The following is a 27,067-nucleotide window of genomic DNA, read 5'->3' on the forward strand; positions in this document are numbered from 1 at the left end:
TAGGCACGATGTGTGAACAGCCCCTTAAAGAGCACCAAAACTGTATTTATTGTTTGAATTTTGTTATGAATTTGGAATAATTTTAAAGCTGATACTTTGTAAATTAAAAAGTAACAAAGCACAAAGCTTTTTGCGATTACTGGACGGCAAGTGCACTTCAAATAATGAAGTTCATGCATTAACAGAACACAGCATGGACTAAGATCTTGTTAAGAAGAAGCCTTATGATTATAAATGAGAACTGTTAACGATATTGCCAATATCCAAACAGATGACAGCTTTACCTGTTGTAGTTTGTTCAAGTTATGAATGAAATAGACGCTGTTTTTCTGCACTTTCTCTTCAAGTCTCCATCATTTCTCTCTCGCGCGTTTATCAGGTGTGTGTCAGCGCTGCTGCACGGCAGATCAGGATGGTTTAAAACTCTTTTTCCCACTAAAACTTCAATGCGCGAACATAACAAAAGATGTGAATGCAAAACAATCAGGAAAAAATAGATAACATGTAAATACATAGGCCTAGTCGCCCATGTGGCGACCTCAGCAAAAACTTCACTCGCATTTGAATATTTATGGTCACAATGTATTTAATATTTATGCCATTTTAGTCGCAGTTTGGAGCCCTGCTCATGATATTTGGAGAGACATCAAAAAAGGTTGCAATAAGCAAGACATTTTAATTCATAAAGGAAGATTATAAAATAATAATCTTAAAAGATAATATTATTGAAGATGTACCCAGTCTTTGCCCGAAAAAAAAAATCTAAAAAAACTAACTGACCAAGACCAAAAAGGTTAAAAAAAATGTTGTCCACTTTTAAAACAGAATTTGAGAACATTGTTACAATGTGCTCTTCTTTTTCATGGCCTTCTATTTTTTTTTTTTTTTTTTTTTTTTTTTTTTTTTTAAAGATAGCAACAAACAATACTTTTTAATTCACAAAGAAAGACAATAAAACAGTCAGCTTAAAAGATTGAAACTGGGAAAAAGAGATTCTCTAAAGGACTGCTTGGCAAAGAAAGGTTCGAAGTGTTGTTTGTCCACTATTGAAATAGTGTTTGAGAGCATTGTGGCTGTGTGCTGTTCTTTTGTTCATTGTTGAGTAATAGAATTACTCAGAATAAAAAATGACTCATAGTGTTGTCATAGAATAAAAATTTCTATCCGTTTTCACACACTGACAAATCTGAAGTTAAGTGAGTTTTCTTTCTTTGCCGCAAGCTGCATCCAACAGCATATTATGAGCACTTTCCAACTTAAAACAGCCATTTAGGGTAAACCAAGTTGACAGCTGACTGTTGTTAGCATAGGCTGTTTCTGTGTATGACGGCCAGAGAGAGCAGAAGGGTAGCGCTGTCAAAGCAGCCTAGTTTCTGAGTGACACCGCATTTCTACAGCCTTTGTGACTGTCACCTTGTGTCACTCACATACACTTCTTTATTGCTCTTTTAACCTTTTGAAAGACTGTCAACTTTCTCCATCGACTGCTCCCATATTGTGTTCTCTGTGATTCGTGATGGACAGATGGACAGTGGAAAGGCCACTTTGTTCACTATCCCAGTCATAACAGTAGAGACCGGACTGACAGCTGGTGCTTGCGCCCAACCTTATTATTTTCCCAAAGACGTCACTGTTTTTCTAAAGAGTAATATCCGCTGTCTCAATTTGATGTAATGCATCTGTCGCTTCCCCGGCCTGGTCCTTTCAGCGCTGCTGTGCGGTCCAGCTGGACAGCAAAGTTCATGAGAATGTCACCTCACTGTCCTAACGTAGCTCCCCTCTGCACATTATTTTCTGTATGTGTTGTGCACTTGTTGTTGTAAAAGACTGAAAATTCTGGCAGAGCTCACAGTGCCTCTTTTCCTTAATGATAGATATTCACCCACAAATCCAAGCAGAGGCTATTTTCATTTAATGAGTATGAGTGTGAAAAATACGGCAGCTGAGTTTGGATGGAATACTGGTGTTCTGCATTGTTCTCACTTTATACTGCTTTTTTGAATTGTGTGTTAAACCGTGCATCATGCTATGACAGTAGTATGATACTGAGCTGTCACATTACGTGCTTATTTAATGCAGCGGTGCCAAGGTTTAGTTCACTCAAATATGGAAATTATCCCAGTATTTAAACCTGTGTGACTTACTTGGAACATAGAACATAGAAAAGGATATTTTGAAAAATCTCACTGTGATTTTAAGTGTTTTTTTTTAAATTATTATTATTATTTTAAGTAGACATTTCAATTACCATTTTGGGTCACCTATGCCTTTAAGGTTGTTGCATTTCAGTTTCAGAAAATGCCTTCCCTTTTGGAAGTTTGATCAAATAATTACGACACAGGAAATTACATTGACATTATTTCTGGTTCATCCATCACTCTGGAGATGGAAGGTCAAGTCAAGTGTTGCATTATGGGATTTATTATTCTGTGCAGTGTGTGTTCTGTTGTACTTTCGTATATTGCACTGTGACGAGTGGGGCAGGGCCGAGAGATGTGGGAGGAGTGAGGCCGGTGGAGTGATTGGAGATGAGCCTGGTCTGGTCCTCTCTTGTCCTTCACTGTCGTCGCTCCAGTTTTATATCCTTCCATCTCCTCCTTGGGCCTCGCTCCTCCCACTTCTCTCGGCCCCGCCCCACTCGTCACATGCACATTTGCGCGAAAGTCATGTAGGTATAAATTAGCATACTGCACACTGCATGGATAATAAGAGTAGTATGATATTCCAAGCATAAACAATAGCCAGGTACTTACTTTAAGACAATATATCCGAATTTTGGATCTTTACTGATGGAGCTGTGCGAATACCTAAGATGATAAAGGTTGGGAAACACTGTGGTAATTAACATAAATGAAAGTGAATGCTAACATCCATGAGACCATTTTAGGATTGTTTTTTGTGTGATTTATGCTTTCAGTACATTTACACATTTAAAGCAGAACGCTCCCTCAATGCGCTGTCTCAGATTAGCAGCTATTAGAGCTATACGGATGCCTTGGCAACAAATCTTGAGTGAAGCTGCCAGGCTTTATACAAAGCCATGTGCACACATCCGAATGCGCATGCTTTCTATTTCCACATCATATACTGACAGATGTTTGAGGCTCATAGCTGTTTCGGAGGCTACATTAACAGACTACCTACTGGGAATCCATGCATGAATCTTCCCAGAGACACTGGACAAACAAAAAAAAAGATGGAGCATTGTGGCTAAAAGAAGAAAGAGACTGAAAGTAGTACAGCACTGAGAGCAGAATTAAGGCTAGATTTATCCATCATTTCCTGGACCACTTGGCAGAGCCTATCCTACCCAGCAGGCATTGGACAGATTGGCACACATGTGTACATACGGTTCCCTCCTGGAAGCTGGTATGGAGGAAGGGAAGGAAGGTGGGCATATTACCCAGACCAGCACACATTATTGGCACTTCTAAATTGAATTTCTCTGGCAAGCATCTCACATTTAAGAACTGTACCACACTCAACCGGCACTGCGATTTCACATCAGTTTCAGCTCAAAAGATGAATATCAAACCCAGCTGGGATGACAAGATGGCTGCACTGCTTTTCATGCAGGTGTCATTATACTAAGCATGGTTCTAGCAGAGAGCCAGTCCTATCCGGGTGCCATTGCTTAAGGTAGACTGGTTAATGAGAGCTTATATAACATTTCAACACTTCGCTGATTATTTTACACACTGCCAACACTCTCCAAGATGTAACTGAGGAAGTTTTGGCACATGGACGGAAGGTGATATGCTTCCAAGTTTTAAAAAATACTCCAAAATTAATTATTCAGTTATTTAGAAAATAACACCTCACAAAATTTTATCGAGAGTAAATATCAGTTTAGAAAGACTACATGGGGGTGTTATTTCATTCTAGTTCTAGCTATCATTCACTTGTTCTATATATTGTTCTATCTCTCTTTCTCTCAGTGTATTTCAGTATTTTAGTGAATAAAAGTGAAGTAGAGCTCAGTTTTTCTACAGTACATGGACATATCTATAGATGTCAGGGGATGCACGGCCCATAAAGCCCTTTTGAAACTGTGCATCAGTGGGAATCTGTGGCTTATGTCTGAACACGTGTTTTTAATGGAGCAAAGATAGATCAATGTTCACTGGACAAAAGGCTCTAAACAATATTGGACATTGGGCTTTCGGTCAATATATTTTTGGTCCCACCTGGAAGCTTGGCTTCTCTGTATAATGATCGGGAAAGCTTTCAGATAGACCAGGGCTTTGCAACAAATGGTCAATAAAGAAACGCCCGTGTATGTGACTGAGAGCATTTCGAATGTTGCTGAAATCAAGATACAGATGCAGTTTTTCAATTTATAAGTAAAATAAGCCCTGTGGTAAATATAAATTGATGATGCTTTGCCCTGCAAGGTTTGCCCTAAAATGTAAATTACAAACACCCAAACTGAAAACACAAAGATTGAAGTAGTTCTGTTCTGGTTATTTATTTAATTTTAGCTGGTTTCAAAAATAATTTAATCTGCACATTGACCAGCCTATTTTTCTTCAAAACAAGTTCTAATTAACTCGCTACACATAGATTAATGGGAGCGTTCATACTTGCTAGCTAATTCAGAAGCTCAGATGAACTTAATTTGATAACTTCATCCATCTTGGATTTTGGAGAACAGTGGATGAAACCAAGCATGACTTTTCAGTCCAGTAATATTTTTACTTTTGAGTGTGAGAGGTTATGGGTTCAAATCTGGATCTAATATAACCTCTTTTATTTATTTTTTTTATAAAATTATATTTATACATTTTAAATATAGTTTATATGAAACTGCAGCTGCACATCAGTATGTCAGATGTATAGCAGTGGAAACTGTTGGCATTTTCCTTTTAGTTTTTACTGGAACGTATAGCAAAATGCTTGACAGATTGGAAAAGGAATAGATTGCAGCATGTGTTGCAGAGAACATTGCTTGTCGTTTTCTTCCACCGATACCAACCGCAACAACCGCCCAACAAAACAAAATAACAAATTCATCTCATTATAACACAAACAAAAACAAAATAAACTCTTTCTAGAGAACTGGTAATGTTCCCTCTCTTTTAGACAATAATAGACAGCTATTTAATAAAACCATTGACATATATCCCACCTTGCCTTTTTCTTATAAGTAGCTAGAGATGCAGCTTTTGAAAGCAGTGACTTGAATATTTCTCTAGTGCTGTCTGAAGTAGTTACCCCACTTAGAATACGACAATGTGCTGCCATTAAGAAGGTCACCTCAGCCTCGCCACATTCCTCAGTTTCAGCAGGCCTGACATTTTCCCATTGGTTCTCCCCCTGTCTGATCTGGCATGTTCTCTCCCACTGCTCTGCCATAAGCTCCACCAGTCATCTCTATAAAGAGACCCCATTAAACACGGCCATTCTCACCCACACGTTTCCTCTCTCTCCACTAAACAAGTGATGAAAAGACTATTTAGACTAGTAAATATTTCGTAGAGAATGTGCTTTGTCTTTATATACGTTTATCTTTATATGAGACTGGGTAATGAGCGATATCAAGCAAGCTAATAAGGAGTCAGTGTTTTGCAACCGTGGGCAGATGGTGTCCTCCATTGGCCTGTGCTAGATATGAAACTAGATAATTCAGCCTGTTCTGGGATGTAGATGAACAGAATAGGATAGACAGAATTAAGATAGGGCTCCGACCAAGGACACTGTTTTCTTTTGTGAGTTTCAGAGATGACGTGGCGTGATCTTATTGACTTCTCCCTGCTCAGAACACTGGGTCTCAGGGGGCAAGCCGAGTGGAAATGCCCTTCAGGATCCATGAGAAAAGAAGATAATTTGTTTGGGCAACCCGCCAGCCTGTGTGCCCTTAGAGCAGCGATGCAGGGAAAGCATGTTTGCAGTCACACACACACATTTATGCACACTGTTAGTTAGGGCTGCACAATATACATATATTGAAATATAATCAATATCTCGATATTGTCAAATTGTGCTGGCTTCTACTGCTTTACTGGGTTGAAGCGAAGGTTCATTGTGAATCGAGCTGTGTGGAGACTGATACCGTGGGCTGCATACATGTAAATGAACACATAGACGTGCTTCACTCTGAAACGGCAGTGCATATTTTTATTTGCTGGGAACCTGTCAAAATAAAAGGTAAATAGTTTGGCATAAAAACAAAAAAATATATAATACATAATAGTAAAATCAATAAAATATTGTACAAATATTACGATATAATTACAATATATTTCATGTTTAGTTTAATATTTTTATTTTCAACATTCAAGTTTTCAACATTAGATTTTTCTATGCAGATTCACTTAAAAAAATTAAGCTACTAACTAAAATGATTAATTCTGAGACACTGATATCATGAGCTGGATGTGTCTAAATGAGTCTCACTCTGAAAATGGCTTACTGTTTCAAAAGGAGGAAATTAACACATGAATATTATAATTTTATGTAAGATTAAGTTATTTTATCACTTGATTTTTATAGTCATTATTTTACAATATTATTAAAAAAATTATTTAACAATGTCACAAATATTATTATTGTAATTTAACAATAAAATAAAATGTATTTTACAGTATTCATGGTATTATTATAATATATTTCTTATTTTGTTTAATAATGTTATTTCACAATATCACAATCTCAATAAAAGCTCAATGGTTTACCATTTGAACATTTTGCAGTAAAATTTTATAGTAGTAAATAACTTTTATTACTTTTTTATTTTGCAGTATTTATTTTACAATATTATGGCAAAATATTTATTATTATATTTTTTATTTTACAATATCACAATAATCTCAATATTATGATCAATAATCAAAAAAAAATCTGGACAATTTGATGTTTATCTGCTTACCCCCAGGGCATCAGAGATGTAGGTGACTTTGTTTCTTCAGTAGAACACAAACAAAGATTTTTAACACCGTTGCAGTCTGTCAGTCTTATAATGGAGGTGAACGGGAATCACAGCTAAAACATACAATAAAACAAAAAAAAACATACTCAAATAATACCAAATTTAACTCCGCGGCTTGTGATGATACATTGATATGTAAAGATACAAAACGATTGGTCTGTGCAAGAAACTGAACATTTTTGATGTAGTTTTTACCTCTGATTCACCGCAATATCAGTACTGTTCGAACTCTCCTGAGCATGTTCTGTGTATGCTGCAGGGTTTAATTTGGCTTTGTTTGTAAAAAAAATAATGTATGGTATATTTTAGCTGTGTTTCCCATTCTCTCACACACACACACACACACACACACACACACTTCCAGCCCATTTGCCCAGCAGGTCTCAACCATGTATCTTTCTCCCTGGGCTTGCGAGAGCCAGTTGTCAATTGTCTTTATTTCCCCCATCGATAGCATCACAGGCTATTAATTAGCCTGAGCTCTGTGGAGCCTAATAGCAGTCAGAAGCTGGCTGTTGGAGCCGCGCTGTTGTTTATTTGTTTGTCTCTCTTGCTGCAGGGGGTCGGTCTGCTCACGCCAGTGCAGGACAATCTTGACAATTTAGTAATTAAGTTTGATAATAGAAGTAGTTCATCAAGTCATGAGATTATACCACCTGCAGTGAAGGCCTGGCAGCAGGGAGGAGTAGCGCCTCTTCCCTGAAGGAGAGGCTTTAACTGTTGGATTTTCTCCTGCCGCGTACAGCCCGTGTCTCCCGCCTCACGTTTGTCCTGCTCTGATTCTCCCCGCGGCAGAGCTCACCTTCTGAGTAGTTTAGACAACATCGGGCCCTAATTGTACTTTATCTTTATCAGGTGATATTATTTGATTGATTATTTGGAAACCATGCAGTTTTTTTCCAGGGTTATTTGATAATTCTTAAAATTATCAACAATGCTTTTCAACAATATATAAAATTTAATTTATTACATTTTCACAATAGACATCAGCGTATCCCCAATTTTGTAACATATTTAACTTAATATGTGCTTAATATTAATAAATTACTTAAAAAAAGATAATGGACAAGATTTAAATGAACAGATTGAAATGTTTTCTAAAGCTGTAGTGTCATACAAAAGGATTGCGATTATTTTAAAATTATATTGCCATGACAAGTGAAATACATCAACATAGAAATTTGCCATGCTAAATGGATATTGTTTTGATAAAATTGATAAAAGTTAGAGTAAGCACCATTTTTAAGCAATGAGGCACTGTCATGCTCCTAAAAAAATGTAGCTGGTAGCATCCCTAATTTTAGTTTAATTTCTCCCAACATTGCACATTCTCAGCAGGTTGCTTTAATACACGCACAGCAATTGGAATTCAATTATGGTCGCCTGTCTCTGTTGGCTTGCTCTTTCTTTCAGCTGAATTTGTGAACTTGTCCTCTCAGCAGGAGATCTCATTTATTAAGACAGTCTGTATCCTATGTGTGTGTGTTTTTTTTTTTTGAAGAACACTAGAGAGGAGTCAACACTTCCTGACACATGCTGGGAATTAAGCTATGAATTCGCTTCTTGTCTTGAAAGATATCATACCACACCAGCTGGTTTGGTATGAGCCTTGCGAATCAACTCGAGACAAGTCGATTTAGACCATAAGACACAAGTTACTCACATTTCAAAGTGTTTCAAAGAAGTCTTATGTACTAAATGGTTTGGTGGCAGTATAAAAACACATTTCTGAAAGAATTTACAGAAATGGAAGTTGAGAAGCATTTTGAGGACTTCAGCATTATAGCTGATAGAAATCATGAATTACCCATTTATGTCTTCATCCGGGTGGCAATAAAACTGTCACAGCACCCATAACATTCCTCTGTAGTGTACACAATTTGTGTCAGTGCGTGAGCCCGCCTGGGGAGAGCAATAACATGGATGTGGTGAAATATGAAGGAATGGGCCTGCAAATGCTGAATTATTAAGACTCTAGTACTGTAGGAGGTAACGGAGTAAGAAGATGAGTGGTATGTGTGAGAGAGAAAGATTTTGCATGGTCTATCATCTGGGCTACCGATCATCCTCTGACCTAGACTTTAATTGCTTAGCCCAGGCTCAATTTTTAACACTGCAGACACTGTGTTCTGTTTCTGAGAAGACAGAAACAGAGAGTTGAGAGCCTGAGAAAGTCCTGAGGTCATGAGAGCCGGTAACTACACAGACTTGAAAAGAAGCCAGAGAGGCAAGCAAGGCTTGTCTCTTTTTTTAACACCTGACATTAAAGCCAATATGTTGGTATTCAGTGATTGTTGTGGTAATTAAAGTGAAGAGGGTTGTGTGAGTGTGGATGTGGATAAAAACTGTTTGATTGAAGCCTACAGGGGAGTCTTGGCTTCTCTCTTTGGACTAAGTCTTAGTTGTACAATGGCAGATAGGATGGATAAATCTAAAAGAAGAATGAAGGAGCTACTTTATAAAAATTCTATTTTCTCTTATAAAATTAAAGTTTCCAGCTTTAAAGGCACAATATGTGAGATTTTTTTTACTTAAAACATCCCAAAACCACTAGAACAGTGTTATATATTTTGCTGACTTGTTACATTATCCCAAGTGTTTTAAAGAATGTTTAAATGTGTCCACAGTGTAATTGTGTCACCTGCCAATGACGCCGTACACCCTCGATTTCAGTTTTTGTTTTGTAGAAAAAAAATTGAACTTTATGCGTATGTGAAAAATCACTATTCATGAGGGCCAAGGTGCTAAATACTGAATAGAGAGCAATATTTGATATTGTCGGCCTTTATTGTGGATCATGCATTAAAGAACTCTCTGAAATTCTTGATCTGTATCTCTTAAATGAAATGTTATTGTGTTATGATCAAGGTCATGACACCTACATGCAGCATCTTTACAATATAAAAGGCGTTTTGACTGACCACACAAAAGTCAAGTCAAAAGTCAAAGTCTGCTTTATTGTGAATTCTTCCACATGTACAGCACATACAGAGAATTTAAATTGCATTACTCTCAGACCCTTGGTGCATACTGATAACCCATTAGAGCATAAAATACAGATAGATACAGATTAAATATAAAATACAACTATACAAATATACAAATAAGGGCATGTAAAAAAAAAAAAAAAAAAAGTAAAATTAAGCTGCACAAGGCACACTGCAGATGGAGGGCAAAACAGTTAAGTAAACAAACAGTGCAGATAAAATTATTTTAGTGCAAAAGAGCTTATTCAGTCTGATTAAAGGGACAAAAAGCTCAGAGAGCAGTTCTTTATTTAAACTGACTGTAGAGGTAGTTGAATGAGTTCAGTTCAATGCTGAATGTGTACTGAGCAGACCAATGCTGCACAAAGTCTCTGGTGCAGGTCACAGTTTGTTAGTGGGAGGGGGGAGTGGAAGTACCTGGGGATGTAGGAGTTGGGGGGGGGGCAAAACAGGCGAGGGGGTTCAGAGTTCAGTGGTTCCTGGGGCAAAAGAGGGGAGGAGGGGCAAGGTCAGAAGGGAGTTCAGCTTCCTGACAGCCTGATGAATTAAGCTGTCCTTCAGTCTGCTGGTCCTGGCCTGGAGACTCTGCAGTCTGAAGTCACACAGAAGAAGCTGTGTGACGGGTGTGTGGGATCACCTGCAATGCAGAGGGCTTTGCGGGTGAGATGGGTTCCATAAATGTCCTGGAGGGAGGGGAGAGAGACCAATGATCATCTTCCGGAAGGACGCGTTGCATGTGCCATACCACACAGTGATACAGTTCGTAAGAATGCTCTCGATGGCGCCTCTGTAGAAGGTTCATATGATGAGGGCTGGGGCTCGCTCAGTTTGCAGAAGTAGAGATGCTGCCATGCTTTCTTGGCCAGTGTTTCCTAAAGTAAAAGACATTGTCATCTTTGCAGACACTAGAATGCACTGTCTGTAGAAAATCTAGGAATATTACTGACACGGCCAATTCAGAATAGGATTAAAATCACAAAAAGGCTCAGGTAATTATTAAATCATCCTACCTCTGAGAAGGGCTTAAGTCTCCATAGATACGCCGCGTGGTCTGAGAAGGGAGCTTTGCTTTGAGAATGGTAGAGTATTTCTACATATTACAAAGAAAGAGTAAGGAAAAATCTGTTTTCCCTGAGCTTTTGAGTCTAGTATTTACATTTATTTTTATATATAATTGTATTTATATTAGTTATATAATTTATTTTTTGTACAATTATTTTGTACATTTATTTGTATAATAATATGAAACATATACATTTGGCTAATATGATTCCATTTCATTTGTTTGTTGATTCATCCACTTTTTTAATGATTCATAATTCATTTATAAATAAATTATACATCATATAAATGTATCTATATATTTTGTGTTTCATATTATTCATATTTTTTTTTATTTACATTAATTTATAATTGCATTTTTAGATTTTATTTTGTATATTATTATTATTATTACCATTATGTACCACCTTGATCATTTAATATTAATTTAATTTGTAATTTATATTTTGATTTGCATAATATTATTTTTTTAATTGCCATTACTTGCACTTAATTTTATTTTTCTTGTCAATGTTTTTTTTGTTTAGTTTTTTTTTACTAGTCACTACTTTTGTCATGCGTATTGAGCTTTGGCAATATTGGATAACAATCATGCTTAAACGTATTTTAGAATTGATTTATCTTTTCACCAATACCCATGCATGGCCAGTCAGAACCTTCAGAGAGTTGCAGGAAAAAGAAGCTAGCAGATAACAAGAATAAATGAGGAATGAAGAAAAGGGGGCTAGGTAGTAAGCAGGATTTGGTCTCAGCCTGTCTTCCCCTCTTTGCTTTCAGTGTTCGCATCCAGACAGTGGGAGCTTCGGCTGAGCATTGTTAAATGTGTGTGGGGGTGTTTGTAGAAAGCTTTGATGTGAGCTGTGCTGTGGGAGGAGCTTGACGGGCTCTGATCTCCAGTGTCTCCTCATTATGGGAATGGCCCTGCAGCAAGCGGATAATGTCAAATAATGAATGTTGAAATTGGCTCTGATATTTGGGAATATAAGAAATGTTTTTCTATTGGTGGTTATGTGCTGCAAATTGAAATTTTGATTGTAGTAAAAGGTCCTCTTGAAAGGGAGTATACCCAACTGACCTTTCCAACCAGTCTTTAACTCTTTATCCGTCGGCGTATGTCTCCAGCTAATGACTGCAGGTGTGACATTCTCCTTGTTCCAGATGAGAGGTGGGAATTGTGGCCTCTGAATAAATGGCAATGGCCAGTCATCAAATGAGGCAATGTGGACTTGTTTTTGAGTTGCAGGTCACAGGGTCACCATGTTGTAAAGAACACTCACAGATTGGTGCGATGACACTTTGTGGTGTGGCAGCTTGGAAGTGCTCCACACGAAGATAGTGTCATGCAACCACTGTATACACCCACATCATGAACAAACACACTCTTGAGAACCTGGACGGATACACTGATAGTTTGATAGCGAGTTGGCAAATCGCACACAGATACAGTTGCCTCTTTGTCCTATTAGTTTGAGCTCTATTCGAGAACTGACTGAAAGGTTGTAGCGGCTCACAAAAGGCGTTCATGTTATCTCTGGAGCTGCAGTGCTTTCAAGGGCTACGCTCCTCCATCTTTCCCACACTGCTGTATTGATCTGTGTCGACTCCTTCATGCCTCCATTCACAGAATAGACCAGACTCTTCCTGCCTGTTCCAGCCACCCCACTGGTTTTCATTATTGGGTAAATTTGCAGCAAGCAGGATGGGGAAAGGCAAAAAAAAGGAAGATGAGAGACAGGTAAAGCGTGAAGGAGTGTGTCTGCACAGCTGAGATGATAATTGCATATGTAGCAGGAATGGTGCCCTATGATTATTACTGACAACCACTAACCTGCCAAGTTAAAATGCATGTAGAGTTGTACATTTCTGCTTCATCTTTACTTTTATCCTCGCAAACCTTCCACAGAACTTTCTTTTTAGCATTACAGTGGGAAGACCCTCCTGAGATACAAACCTGGCTACAACAACACCTCTGCCGACTAAAGCAGACTGACTGATGTTGAACCTGAGAAGTCTGTCCCACAGTACATTACAGGCTTTGATCAGGTGTACAGGATACTGTAAGTACCATTTGTACGAGCAGTTGGAGCTCAGATTTGACTTTGATATTGTGTACTTGTCAGTGGTAATTTATGACAAGCACCCATAGTTCTTGATTAATTGCGACTCGCTTTAATGAACAGGAAATGGATCCTGTCAGTTACTCCCATTTACCTTGGCTTGTTGCTCTCATTTTACACACTTAATTACCACAACTGCTCCCTTATAGCCTCTTAAGGGACCAGTGTAGAGAATGAGTCACTTGTTGGGCCTTTATTATGATTATTTATACCATGGGCAACCGAATAAAGACCTTTAAGGGTATTAAACCATGTAACCCATTCACCTTTAAATCAGAGGGAATCATGGTCAAACTTTCAAATGGCGACACTGAACTTCAGGCTATTCTCATTAGATTCTCACTGGAAAAGCATGGTTTCAGAGTGGTTAATTTGAATTTACAACACTGTTCCAGGACAGTTCAACCCAAATATTCAGATGTGCAGTGCGTTTTACAGAGGATTAGGACTGTTTCCTGTGAAAGTAACCTGCAATGTTGGTGTCTGTTTCTATGAAGTGGGGCAATTCCAGCTTAGCTTCTGACTCACAGTCTGTAAGTGTGTTTTCATATGTAAAAGATTTTTTACATATGATTCATATGATTTTTACTGATGATTCAAACGCGAGTTTTAAGCAGTGTAGAGTAGCAATTGTTTTTTCATTTCTCCAATCACAAATGTAGACATGATTTTATGTTTACAGTCGCTGTGATTTTGCCAAGACATGTTCCTGAATCAACATCTTTTGGTGATCCTGGATCAACATTATTTTCCAAAAATATAGACTTAACCCAATCCCTACCCCTAAACCTAACTCTACCCATAATGTATTCCTAAAATCAGATATTTCTTGAAAAGTTATATATCAATTCTGATTGGTTGATTGGAATGTTGCTCCAGGATCAACAAGGATGTTGATCCAGGAACATGTTGTACTTGGTGAAATCACTCTCACCTATGTTTACACAGCATGATACGCAGCACAATGCGTAAAAGCACACTATAAGTAATAATAAACAGTAATTATGTCCCCACTGGATGCAACAAGTGTTTTTGTCTTGTCGTGCCAGGTGTTCTGACTGGGACAGTATCACAGTGTTAATGGGCGTAACATTCCCATCACTTGCTTGAGGCATTCAGCCAATCACAACGCACTAGATACTGTAGCTGTCAAAACACCATACAGCTCGCTTTCAAATCAATGAGTTTATGAAAATCGTCGAGTTTCAAAAAGGCGGGGCGTTTTTGAAGGAGAGACATTAGTGTACATTATGTGGAAAATAATGGGTTTTTTTTTTAACCTTATCATAATGTTCTTTTTAGCAGCGTCATATGACCCCTTTAATATTGTATTTGAGTGTCTTATAAAATAAAACTTATACTAATAGAAAATCTACTCATAAAATGTAAACATTAGAATCAGTTATCCTTCTATAAGTTTGTGTGTGTGTGTGTGTGTGTGTGCGTGTGTGTGTGTGTGTGCGCGTGCGTGCGTGCGTGCGTACGTGTGTGCATAATTATATTCTGGGGACAAATTTGTATCCAGAAGTGCCCTAAACCTGCCAAAAGCTCAATTTGGGGAAATTTAGGGATGCCCTCATTGGTAAAAACTAGAAGTTAACCAATACATTGCCAAAGCCGATACATTGGCCGAATGTTACGATTTTTTAATTACTGGCATCGCCCTTTGAGTTTTTCTATTTGGCTAATGTGTTGCAAGCGGGACTTTTATTTTGACAGCTCTAAGAAGATACACACCAAGATTCCCAATACAAACAGACTTGCACTGGCTTTATATCCATTGGCCAGCATGCTCTATAAGATATCGGCATTAGCACATAAAAAAAAAAATCTATATTGGTTGACCACTAATAAAACTATATAAAAATAAGAGTTTTAATTGTAAAAGTGCAGATAATTTTCTGTTAAGTTAGGGTTACAATATTTCTACCTAGCTGTACATAAAACAAAAGTCTGTGTAATGTCCCCATTTATGTAAATAGCTAAGTAAAAGTGTGTGGTGCATGAATGCATGTCTGCTGTAGTTGCCACTCTGGGTATGTTTTGTTCTTCATGTTTGTCAGAGCTGTTCGTGCTGAGTGGCTGGCTGTTCTCAGAGCAGTTCCTCCCTATTGGACGATATCCAGCCTCTCTTCCTGCCCACAGCTTTAATGCACGGTCCCTCACTGTCCCTGACTGCACCCTCTGCCTACACAACCTCCTCCTCTTTTCTTTATGTCTCTCCTTATTAATCCTAATTGTTCTTGATACCGCACCCTCTCTCTATTGAAATCGTTTGGAGATCAGGGTCTTTTCAGCTCATCACAGCCATGTGCTTCTGATTCTACAGAGCCATCAAGGCTGTTTGGCTACTGCTGGTATTATTATTATAATTGATATATTATGCCTTGGTTTCAAAGAATATAGTAATTTTATTGGCGTTATCGCATTAGCAAATGATTTTATTTGAATAATAACTAAATATTGTTATATTTACATTTGTATTTTTTTTACCATTATTATTATTATTATTATTATTAGATTTATCTTTAAAAAATGCCTATGGCAATAAAAACATACTTCAAGTTATATTCTCTGAAGCATTTCTTAATATCTTCCATCTGTTTTGCTTCTCAAGTAAATATATCTTGTTTTAGGGATATTTTAGTGTAAAACAAGACGAAAATAATTATTAAGAAAGTATTTTTTGCAGTGTGCTTTGAGAAACAGGTTTACAGTTGAAAGAATGGATAGCTCTTTTCAAATGGATTATCCTCGGCATCTTGCAATCTCACGAGGAGCAGTGCAATCTTGAACAGCAGCTCTCCTTTGCAACATAAAAGTCAAACTAGTGCAGATGTATTTTGCCCTTGCTTTTAGGAGTGTTTCATGCAAGGTCCCCCATGCACACAGGGTTTGGAGACATATTCCTGGTTCTGTGGCTTCAGCATCCATAAAGTCCTTAGAATAACACTACTACATTATTTTTGCATCTTACATTCACTTTGAACCAAAAAAAAAAAAAGAGAGAAAAGTTCCTGTTGCTCACTTTCTTCCCTGTTTGTGGCCCTTCACACTTTCATATCTCAGAGAGTGGGTAATTTTAGATCCAGCGCAGTGCTGCATCATCCTCCCCTGTGTTGTTTGGGTCCATGGAAACACTAGGGATCAGATAAATAGAGCAGCACCTCTGCAGAATACTTCAAGCAGGAGGCCCAACGAACCATGCCGCTTTCTAATTATAATAAAAAATAAAATGATAGTTGATTTAGGACTGCTATGTGTGCTGGGTGGAGACTCAGTCTCCCGTTAAAGACAGTGTGGCCCTCATATAAGCAGTCTAGTGGAGGGGTGCCAGCCAAAACAGGAATGATAATGAGGACATTGGCTCGCTTCAGAGAATTGGGGAGTAATTTATTTAAAGAATGTATTCTGTTGCATCTCTGATTGAGCACATGTCCCTTCACCACTTCCTTTAAGGTGTTCTGACTGTTCTGTTTGTGTGTGTGTGTGTGTGTGTGTGTGTGTGTGTGTGTGTGTGTGTCGACAAGCTCACTTCTGCATTCTCCTCCGCCTGACATTGAGCCTAAACAAAATACTTAATTCAAGAATTAAAATGGTGATAATTCCCATATATCTCTTCCTTTTTGTCTTCGCCGTCTGACTTGATTTCTTCTGTTGAACACCAATTTTTTATTTATTTATTTATTTTACTATATCCTGGTCAGTATTCTTAATATGAAAGTAACTATAAATATCTAGTTTATGAATGATAATGTCATGCTTCAAAATGACAAAAATACCATCAAAATAAACAAAAAGTCCCCCAAAATTCAAGATAAGTTGGCAAAAGCTGTGCCTACACAGTTTAACTAAAACTGTTATGAATGTTGCGATTAAACTGAAATGTGTATTTATTGCGGCATTGCAATTAGATAAGTCTGAAAAATCAGATTTTGATTAACAAATTTTTTGCTGCATCAAATTTTAGAACCAGTCGAACACATTTCTGCTTAAAATGCAATGGTCAGTCAGAGGGTTTTGGTTAATAACCGCTGAAAATGCCAGAGTTTTGTTAAGTGCACTTTCTCAGTCTCGCAAATTATATCAGTTTCAGTGATTTTTGAGAGAGAGCATAACTTGTGCAACTATGTAACTGTTTTTTTTTTATTCCCACTTTGAATAAACATCTTGTTTTTCATGCTACTAATGTGAAGTCTTGATTTTCTAATGCGTAAAAAGCAATAAAAAAATGGTTCTTGGCTTGTTTTGTCTGTGTATCCTGCAATAATGACATATTTTTTAATGTATTCTATTAATAAACATTATTAATCATTTTACAATATCAAATAATAATACGCTGTATTATCACAAGTGAAAGATGCCCTTGGAAATTAGTCCTGCTCATGTGACCTTTATTTCTTTATGTATTATTCCAGGACTTCTGTAGCCATATAAAAGTGGTTTTGTAATAGACAAGCAACATTTGAAATATTAAATGGAACATTTTTTTGGAAATATGCATACTAAAACTCTTGCAGTAAGTCTTTAGATATGTAAAAATGAATAGAGATCAATGTCAAAATTGCCAAAATTGGTACGGATTTTGAACTGCCATATTTGAATATATGTAAACGTAAATAAGATTTTAGAGCTATGAGTTTCAATAAATAACAAATACAATTTTGGTCTGTTCCTCACACAAAGTAAGTGTACAGTATCAGAATACATGAAATATAATGCATTGGTCATATAGACTCTTTTTGTGATTCGTTTGTGATGTTTCTGGTATTTTTGGGAGTTTGACATTCTAATGTCTTTGTAATTACTTGAAGGTAAATAAATGATGACAGACATCACATTTTTGGGTTAACTATCCCTTTAAGGCTTCATTGTTGCTCTTTTTTATGTCATTGGATCTTCTGCCACACATAACTCTCAATTTGTTTCTCCGACAGATCGGTCAGTGGCATTCAGAGCAGGGACTGTCCATGGAGAGGAAGCTTCCATCACTTAACGTGACAGACACACTATTCAACACCACTCTCACCATAACTACCATCCTGGTAAGTCCTATCTTCTACTCCAGGTTCCTCAGTAAAGGACACACCCTACCAATTTAGCCAAGATTATAATAAATAGGATATAAATAAAGGATATATAGTTGATCCCTTTTGAAGAGTCTCTCTTTAGCTTCCAGAAACAGTCCAGAATCACCACAGGGTTCAGCACTGATCTAAATAAAGGCTCTTCTCCTCTGAGATGAGTGGAAACTAACAAGTATGTGTGTGATAGCATTTCCTGGAGCAGCAACCACCAATTGAAGATGTAATCCGCTAGGCTGTTATCTAGAGGCAATTTTCTCATCTTCACGTACACTGTATAGTGATGAGAAAAAAAAGAGCTTCTCCACAGCCTTAGGCCGGATGTTTCATATCTGGCTGGGTCATCCCTCACCAGAAAAAAAGAGAGTGGAAGAATGAAGAGGGGCCATGCAAGGTGAATGAAGTGCTCCAAAGCCCATAAATAACTGGTTTAAAGCAGCCTTGTTGAGGACAGATGGAGGAATCTTCTTTAGTTCAATTTACAGCTGATGAAAGGTATGATGAGTGAGAAGAGCTGATGAAAAGACAAGCACAGTCATGCAGTTTGAACAGCATGATGCATTTTATAAAAGCCCTTACATTCATTATTTCGGTTAAACTTATTTTGAGTATTATTTTTGCAATTGCTTTGAGATAATAAGTTGTACTCATTATTTTTATGGTTATTTGGGTTTTAGATGTTCCGGTGCCATGGCAACAAAGTAGTAGAATTGGCTATAACATTAAACAGAAAAAGTTCTAAAAAAAAATAATTCTCACTTAACTTCATGTTGTGGCTATTCTTTTGAAACATTGAGTATATTAATGTTTATAGATATCCATGTCCATTGGAAGTGCCTGCAAACCAGATCTTTTTTCTTTCTTATCTTCTTTTTTTTTTATGAAAAAGATTATATAATGAGCAGAGGAACCCGGATCCTCAAAGAGAAAATGTATTTTTGTGGTGATCAGCATTATGCCACAAAATGCCATCATCTTAGTCACCCTGAAATCAAAATGGACAATTTAGATTTATAATGGAAGCATTTCTGTGTTTATTCTAAATTATATATCTATGCATATCATTACAGTAGAACAGGAGCTTCCCCTTTTCTCTCAGCGTCATCGATCCAATGTCCCACCTCACAGTGTTTCTTATTCGAGAAGCTGTTTCACTTGGATATACATCACAATTTAACTCATTAATAAAGCTTGCTGAAAACCATGGTGGGAACATCAGCACATCCAGCACAACATGCTGGTATTTTCAGCAGGTTTATGAAAAACTGCTGTGCGGTACTGTAAGTGAAATAGAGATGATTATATCAGGGAGGTTGTGTGTGTGGAATACAGGTGGTTTCTCACAGATCTTTTATTATTAATTTGCTTGATGATGTTGCAGCTGGGAGAACTGGGGAGAAGTTTGCACTGTGTTTATTGCTATTTAAAGATATATGAAGACTTTGGCTGCATTAAAGAGCCACCAAAGAGCAATTTCAGCTCTATCATGGCCCATTCATCACAGGCTGATTGCAAAGTCTGTGTTATCTCGGTAAACGCAGCACAGTTGAAAACATGCTGCAGAACTCAGCACCTGAGGACCACTCCACCAGCGTTTTCATTACTGCTGTGCGCTTTTGTCATCGCTGGAGTTAAAACACACACACACAAACACACCGATTGAATTTTACCCTGTTGAAACGGGCTAGATCAAACATTTTTGTAAGGATAGACAGTATATTAGAGCTGGTTTGGCTTGTAATGCCAAAGCTGTCTAAACTGTACAAACTGGTATTTGGTCTTGATGCCTTTGGCATTATATCATGTGCAGAAGGAGCCAGAGCTTTAGTGCTTCATTGAGAAAACAAATAACTCATGTTCATTTGTAACTTGTTTGTTAGTAACTCACAGTTTTTGATTGAGAAAAAAAATCTGTTACTGTGCCATTGATTGACTGGTTTTTGTTGCAATTGGCAGCCTTGGTAAAGATATAATATCCATTTTAATACATGATACAATATTAACTCACTCTAACTGTCATGTATTAGAGAACTTCTCAGAGTAAATTTACTCCTTAAATACTCATTAATATTGCAGATTAGTTTCTGAACTTTATATGGTAATAATTGTCTTGGCAATGAGGAATAATGTATGCTTAAATGGGTCATAAATTATTTTATAAAGATTTCAGAAGTCCTGATAATGTTGATAGGATAATTACAAAACTGCCATATTTTAAATGTACGTTTCTACGCTGATTTCAGCCCTCTGATTTATGAACTCGGTTTAAACGGGAGGATCTCCTTTAAGACTTTATAAGTGCATGTAAATGTAAACAGCCACTGCTATGATTGGCTGACATCTTTGAAAATAAGTATTGAACATGCATTCTTTTAAAAACGTTTACTATATTTTTACCATGAAAAGCTGCTGGGATTAAATAATCGTGAAAAGTTATTATAGTATTATATTTCAATCTACTCCTGCTTTGATTACAGATCACATTTTTCAATATATTTGAACTTTTTTATATAAATATACTTTATATATAACTGTATATTTATGATCACATTCTTTTTCACTGAGAGAACTTCATTGAGTGCATACTGAGTGCTAACTTTTGCCACAGCCTCTTCGCAATCATTACTGGTGTGTTGTCGACCAGTGGGCAATGGGGCAGAGGTAAATTCATATTTTTTCTTCTTTTCAAATCCTCCCACCATCCAAATCAACCATGCACTAGAAGACCTTTGAGTTTGCTCTGTTTGACACAGTTATTGTCTGATTTGCATAATTCCCTCAGTGATTTAAATACTAAAACAACACAGACAGTGTCTACAAATACAAGTGTTTATTTGTGTTTAATTCTTTTTCAACCTTTTGAAAAATAATTTGATTCGGTTTGAAATGCGTTCCCTTCAACAACTACTTGCTTCCTCAGATAAAGCTGTTGTCAGGACCTTTTTCTTTTCTAAGCCTAAATAAATATTGTTTTGCTTTTGAAAGTGAGTTCATATTCCGTTCACTCTATAAAATCAACTTTCTGTCATGGTATCTGCAGTGTTTTTCAAAAAGCCACATCATGCTTGAATTGAATCGATGAGAAAAGTCATGTGAGCCTTTATCTTCCCGAATTGTCTTTGAGAACCCATCTTAAAAAAAGAAAAGCAAAGTATTATTGATCTGTATAGGTGCACTATGAGAAGACAATAATGTGACATGGAGGGGATACTGTATTACTGCATTTTCTCAGAGAAAAGTAAGCCCTCACATTCAGCTGAATTCACGTTCACTGAAATCAATGATGGCGATAAAGTGCTCTTTCTGAAAACATGGAGAAATACGACTGCAGAAACAATTTCACGATGAAACCTCAGGCATGCCACCTTCAGTGGACAGACCAGACCACTTTTATTGTGTTCAAGAAGAGGCAGATAGCTTTATTGGCAGAGCAGTTGGAAATGTTCATAAATATAAAATGTGAGGCACTATCTTCATGTAATGTTCCGCCTCTGTGACCAATTTCTGTCTCTCAGATCGCTATCAGGCGGAGCTGGCTCTGTCTGGACTATCTTTAGTGCCATTCACCCCCTGTAAGCCATAAAAAATGGGAGGCATACATGAATCAAAGAGGGAGTGGGGGACCAGTCAGTTACCAAACTCATTCATGTTTTTTGACTACGTCAAACACACAAATCCAATTTGTCCTCACCTTATGAACAAAAAGCTTTGAGATTTGATTTGAAGTAAGATTGACTTTAATGTGTTTGCTTTTCAAACGCGCCAAACCAGACTGCCGCCATACTATATTTGTAAAATTGATTTCATCAGCTGACAGCCTTCCAAGAAAACAGATCCCAGACTGCATTTGGCAGACTTGACACTCAAAGTGGCCTTAATCTCACTGTCTGCGCTATTAAAGGGGAAGTTTCTTTCTCTGATGTGACCCGCCGATTTTATGGAACCATTCAAGCTCAGAAGAAAGGATTGCTTGGCCTGATAACAGCACTCCCTCAGTTGACTGATGCCCGAGCTCCATTCCTGAGATTGATGGCGATACGCCAGGACTGCTCCTGTGTGTTCACAGTTAACCCCACTCCTCTTCCTCAATTGCTTCTTCCCTCTTTTCATAGGCTTCGCTAACAATAGATTATTATACATAAACATGTGGTCGCTCTTGTTTTGTGTCACTCGAGCATCAATCAGACTAGAAGCTAGCTGAGAAAAGGAGATGATTTATCACAGTTTCATTTATTGATACATTTTTAGTTATTGTAACATATGCAATTTCAAAGGTTAAGATATTATATGCAATTTAAGTGGCTAAGCTAAGCTGTTAGCTTCTGAAATATTTTGTGATAAGAATTTTAAAAGCCTAATCTGTTAGCTTGCTAACCAGATGAACTAAAAACCCAAATTTTGCTACACTAACCATAGTTTATCCATGGTATTTGTTGTAAAACAAATGTTAATCAATACGGCAGAAATTACTACACTTTTACTATAATAAAATCATGGTTTAAATTTCGAAAGGGTGATAACAATAAGTCCTGTTCTCTCCTCTTCCTCAATTTTTCTTCCTCTTTCTTTTCATAGACTCTGCTTATAAATGGATTATTAAGTATGGATGTGTAATCATTCCCTTTTCTTTGACTTAATCATCAGTCAGAACAGAGGCTAGTTGGCCATTATGGGCCACATGTAATGACCCGAATCTGTCGATGGCTTCTCCCACCCAGTGCGTAGACCTATTAATTGAATTCAGAAGGTTTGTTTATTGGCTTTCTTCCTTTCTTTGAAACCGTCTGTCTAATATGCAACTGGTCCATGAAATGCTACTCTTTAATAAGCCTAGTGTGAGAGAAAGTGTCCGGCTGTAATACTTGAGTGCCTCCAGCAGGCTGTAAGCGATGAAAATTTGCATTTATATTGTGCTTTTCTGCATAACCACCGCAGCGGTGTCAGCGTGGGGCATGACGGTAACAGGCGTGGATGATTCAACGAGTTAATGAATAAAATGGAAGGATTTGCATTTATAGAGTGTCAAACTCTGGGCCAAAGTGTTCCTCTTTGTGCCATGGTAATATGGAATTTCGCTGTTTGCACATCCAAGGTCTGCACATCCATCTGCAATTACAGCGTGCAGCTTTTTATGGACATACAAATGAGGTGAAAGGACAGTATTTGGATGCATATGAGCGGCTCGTATTAATAGGGTTCAGGTTTATTTGAAGTGTCGGAACATGTCCATTGACGTTCCCCCTCGTCTGACAGGCCCCAAGATCCAGCTGCTGCTATACTCAGGCCAGCTGGAGCGTGGCCACTGGGCACATAAAAAATCAGGGATGCAGGACCAGACAAGCAGGTAAAAAAATGCCATGGTGATGCAAAAGGCTGAAAAGTCTCCTCAGCTCTTTAGATTACCTCTCATAGTATAGAGTGGAGCAAGTCAGATTTACTGGTGAAAATTAAACACAATCTGCACTAAACAAATGTAATGTACAACAGACCCATTTTAGTGTCTGTCTTACTCCAACACATCAGACAAAGTTATTTTTTTTTTCAGTCATTAAAAACAAGTGATTTTGAAAAGCTTTTATATGGCTGGTTTAATTCTGTAGTGTCTATTTATGTCCAAAGTGGCAATGTTCTGTTCAATTTGTGCAAATTGTTTGAAAATGGCAGTAACACACTCCACAACCATGAACACTAGACACACACTAAAAATATCCCAATGTATATCGGTGGGCACAGTGCGTGTTTATTGGAAGAATGCGGGATTAAATGTTTATGAATCATTTATTTTGACCACAGATTGCCTAATAAATCTTTTCAGTCTTTGGGCAGCATGAGAAAACAAACCATAAATTAGGAACTTGGTCTTGGTGGTGGTGAGCGCTCACATTAGTCACAGAGCCATATGTGTCCAAACTGTTGTTATGCTTCCATCCACATATTTTCATGCAAACTTATATCACGTTGAAATATTGCTTTAAAACCAGTGGATGCAAATGTCAAGATGTGGATAAAATCATAAAATGCACATAAAATGTGTTAAACTGAGGCGGATCATTATTTTTATCCAGTAAGAAGATATGCGCATAAACTACAATGGAAATACCTGTACATTTACAGTAATAATTTCTTAATGCGTAACAAAAACCTCATGTGGCTTTGCAAATCATTTAGTTGATAATTGGACTAACCAGTGGACAGAGCTTATTGCACACCTTCTTAAATGTTGGTTTAGTCAATGATCCTGAAATGCCTGAACCAAAGTTAGAATTACTCAGAACTGTCTCACACGATTGCGTTCCCAAACGTCAAGCATCTGCCTCTGAACACAAGAGAGCATGACAGCATTTGTTATTGCGTTCCCTCTGCAACACTCTAAGGTGCAAGTAATAACTTATGTAGGAAAAAGGACACTAAAGCGAGTGAATGTAAGGAAAGCAGCTGGACCTGATGGGATTTCTGGCCATGTACTGTGGTCATATGCTGATCAGCTCGAATCACCTCCTTCAAAAAATCTGTCATCATCCCTGTGCCTAAGAACAATAAACCCTCTTGTCTGAATGACTATCGTCCAGTTGTCCTCACATCAATAGTCATGAAGGTCTTCGAGGGACTGGTTAAAAACGTCATCTGCTCCTCCATCCCGGATACATTAGACCCTCTTCAGTTTGCCTATCGCCCAAACAGATCCACTGATGATGCCATCTCTCACATCCTGCACTCTTCTCTCACACACATTGGCAGCAATAACATGAACTATGCAAGGCTGCTATCTATCGACTATAGCTCAGCTTTTAATACTGTAGTCCCCATAAAGCTAGCTTCTAAACTCATGGACCTTGGCCTGAATTCTTCACTCTGTAACTGGATTCTTGATTTGCTTACTGGAAAAACTCAAGTGGTGAAACTAGGCCAGTACATCTCCAATTCCATCACCCTGAACGTAGGAGCCCCACAGGGCTGTGTCCTGAGTCCCCTGCTCTACTCTCTCTACACACATGACTGCGTGTATTCGGACAGCTCCACATCTATAATCAAATTTGCTGATTATACTGTAGTTCTGGGCCTCATTCAAAACAATAATGAGACTGCATACTTGGATGAGGGTAGAGAAATTAACATCATGGTGCCAGGACAATTGTCTCTCTCTGAATGTGGGCAAAACTAAAGAACTGATTGTGGACTTCAGGAAAAGACAGCAGCAGCCATATACACCACTTATGATCAGCAGGACACCTGTGGAGAGGGTGAGTAGCTTAAAGTACCTTGGTGTAAACTTCTCAGAGGACCTGACTTCTCAGGACTACTCACATTCAAACTCAGGTTAATAAAGCCAGGCAAAGACTGTACCATCTGCGACAGCTGAGGAAATTCAGGGTCTCACCAGCAATCCTAAAAACTTTCTATTCAGGGACTATAGAAAGTGTATTGACTCAGTGTATCTCAGTGTGGTATGGGAACAGCTCCAGTCAAGACAGCAAAGCCCTGCAGATAGTTGTGCGCTTAGCTGAGCGCATTTCCGGATCTGCTCTCCCCTCTCTGCAGGACATTTATCTCAAATGCTGCAGAAGCAGAGCTGTTGAAATCATCAAGGACTCTATCCACCCCAGTAACCATCTTTTCACTTTGCTGCCATCTGGTAAGCGCTTCTGTAGCCTGATGGCAAAAACCGAAAGACTCAGGAGGAATTTCTTCCCCCAGGACATCAGGTTCCTAAACTCAAAACCAGCCTCTTAAGGTTTCAAGTCTCCACTTAATGTTCACTTTGTCAATAAGACATTCTTTATTCACTACCTCACATAGACACACTGACAGTGTCACCTGTTTGCACATTTGCCTCTTGTACATTCCCGTGTATCTTAATATTTAAGACTTTAGTTTACTTTCATGCACATTATTTTAAGTTTTATATTTAATTCTACAGTATACAATTTTTTTATATTTTATTCTTATATTTTTATTGTTTACTTTTGTTTCATTCTTTCATAGCTATATTTATGTATATTTTAATCTGTGATGTTTTCTTTAATAATTGCACTGTCCATGGAGCAGACCTGACTCACATTTCATTGCTGGTTATATATGCTCTATATAATTGTGTATGTGATGAATAAAAATCTTGAATCTTGAATCTTCCCAAGTTGCATCAACTTCTATTATAATTCGATTTTAATTCGATATTGTTCTCTTGAACACATGGGATGTGAATGATGCGATATTCCAATTTGTTACATTAAATTCACAAGTTTGAATAGAAATACAGCTAGTGTGACTTGCCAACTCAAACAATCATATTTCACACAAAGTGAGTGTTGATTGATTCAGAAGTGCTCCAAGAGTATGTTGAGATGCGTGAGTGCCGACATTAATGGCGATGATATCTTTACAGGAGAATCCATATGTAATGTTAAGAGCCAGTCACCAGGAACTAGAAGGGAATGAGCGTTATGAAGGCTTTTGCGTGGACATGCTGAAGGAGTTGGCAGATATCCTGAAGTTCAAGTACCGTATTCGGCTAGTTGGGGACGGCGTGTACGGAGTGTCAGGAACCAATGGCACCTGGACAGGCATGGTGGGAGAGCTCATCAGCAGGGTGAGTGATGTCACAAGTATGTTTTAGTTAAATTGGAACAGAATGGCATTCCAGTATCATGTATTATCCCCCTTTCTTTGCCGCCTGGTCATTACTGGAGTTGTGAATTCTTGCTATACGTTAGCTAGTAGACAAAGCTGTTTGCTTGCCAAATGAAGATACAAAGAAAGAAAAATGTTCAGTGTTTTTAACTTCTGGAATATGGTGCAATGTGTAACCTAAAAGGCAAGTAAGGAAAATTGTTTAATTTGATGTGGAATGTATTTAAAAATGTGTGTATGCACTGTAATGATATGTGATGG

At 37.7% G+C, this 27,067-nt stretch overlaps 1 protein-coding gene across 1 annotated transcript in view; it reads left to right on the forward strand.

Moving 5' to 3' along the window:
• LOC113058435 (glutamate receptor ionotropic, kainate 4-like) overlaps positions 1–27,067 on the forward strand; it is a 290,241-nt gene that overhangs the window by 237,283 nt on the left and 25,891 nt on the right. The window contains exons 12-13 of the mRNA XM_026226340.1: positions 18,032–18,139; positions 26,562–26,765. Coding sequence (XP_026082125.1) covers positions 18,032–18,139; positions 26,562–26,765 — 312 coding nt within the window. The remainder of the gene's footprint in view (positions 1–18,031; positions 18,140–26,561; positions 26,766–27,067) is intronic.

Source organism: Carassius auratus, chromosome 40, assembly GCF_003368295.1.
Source record: "Carassius auratus strain Wakin chromosome 40, ASM336829v1, whole genome shotgun sequence".
In the NCBI taxonomy this organism is placed as follows: Eukaryota; Metazoa; Chordata; class Actinopteri; order Cypriniformes; family Cyprinidae; genus Carassius; species Carassius auratus.